This window comes from Limulus polyphemus, unplaced genomic scaffold (genome assembly GCF_000517525.1).
Source record: "Limulus polyphemus unplaced genomic scaffold, Limulus_polyphemus-2.1.2 Scaffold4878, whole genome shotgun sequence".
Taxonomy (NCBI): domain Eukaryota; kingdom Metazoa; phylum Arthropoda; class Merostomata; order Xiphosura; family Limulidae; genus Limulus; species Limulus polyphemus.
The window spans coordinates 63,727-64,989 of record NW_013670488.1 but is presented as its reverse complement, the minus strand read 5'-3'; the positions used below and the strand labels follow the sequence as shown (position 1 = coordinate 64,989).

The 1,263-nt window shown below is 31.0% G+C and overlaps 1 protein-coding gene across 2 annotated transcripts in view; it reads left to right on the top strand.

Moving 5' to 3' along the window:
* Positions 1-1,263, top strand: part of LOC106471816 (thyroid adenoma-associated protein-like) — a 65,544-nt gene that overhangs the window by 13,389 nt on the left and 50,892 nt on the right. For both annotated transcript variants that reach the window (XM_022400421.1, XM_022400423.1), the window contains 2 exons: positions 91-174; positions 575-740. In XM_022400421.1, coding sequence (XP_022256129.1) covers positions 91-174; positions 575-740 — 250 coding nt within the window. The remainder of the gene's footprint in view (positions 1-90; positions 175-574; positions 741-1,263) is intronic.

Genomic DNA, 1,263 nt, shown 5'->3' with positions numbered 1-1,263 from the left:
TTGTGTTTGTGGGTGTTGGGTATTTCTCACATTAGTTAATAATTATATTATTATTTTTGGATACTGAGTGGTGAATCTACTGATTTCCAGGGCTGAAAATGAAGATGAAGCTCTGTGTCAGTGGATAAGATGGTGGTTGCCAGAGATTTTATCAAACCTAATGGGAAGCTGTAGGTAAAGCAGATATCTTTGTGGGTCACCTGTGTAAGCATTAAGTTAATATATATATGTATGTCAAAAAAAATTTAGTAGATGTAAAATAGTAGTTATAGAAATAACTTCCTTTGCATTTATGTTTTATTTTGCTTCAATAGTTTTTATAGTGAGTTGAAAGAATTATAATTTTTTTTCATATGACTGTTAAAAAATACAGTCTAGCATCAGACTGGCTTAGAACTACATGTCAAACTTAGTGGAGTTTTGTCAAGCTCATCATGCCTTTATTGTCAGTTTTCACACTAATTAATGTAACTGATTCAAAAAAGTTTATGCATTTCACTGAAATACTAACTTATGAGACTTTTACAGTTTCTGTAGAAAACCTAAGAAGCAAATACAACTGATATTTTTTTAGGGTGAAGCAACAAGGTGTTGTTAATCATTTGTTGCCATGGACTCTGAAAGTTCTTCCTGCATCATACAGTTTGTTGAAGGAGAGAGTGAAAGACCAGAATGATTATGCTGAAGTTACACTTGCTCGAATAGCAAGGCAGAGTGGAGTTTGTTTGTTTAATGATATTGTAAGTTAGTTTTATAAAACATTGCTAGGAAACAAACATAAACATGTAATTTAAATTACTGATGTTCTTAAAGTATTTTACAATTAAATCTTTGGAGAGAAAGAGCAAATCACACAGTGACATTTTTCTCATTTGTTTACAAACTTTTGGCATGAGTTTTCCTTTACTCTTACAAAACGTTTATAATTAAATCTTAAGTTAACACTATTTTCTTCTAAATAATACCTAAGTTGCTTCATTGCATATTTTAAAGTTTGTTAATCTATTTTTATTCACATAGTTCAGTGGTTCTTTACTGTTTTAAACTTGGGTCACAGAACAGAGTTCATTACATAAAATATTACTGTAATAATTCCAGACAGAGTACACATGTTTAATGCAATTCTATACTCACACACATACATGCAAAGCATGAAAAGATTCTTGAGCCAATTACTCAGGTATACACACACACACACACACACACACACACACACACACACATAGAAAGTGTGTCTCTAAAATAATTAAAAGTTATAACGAC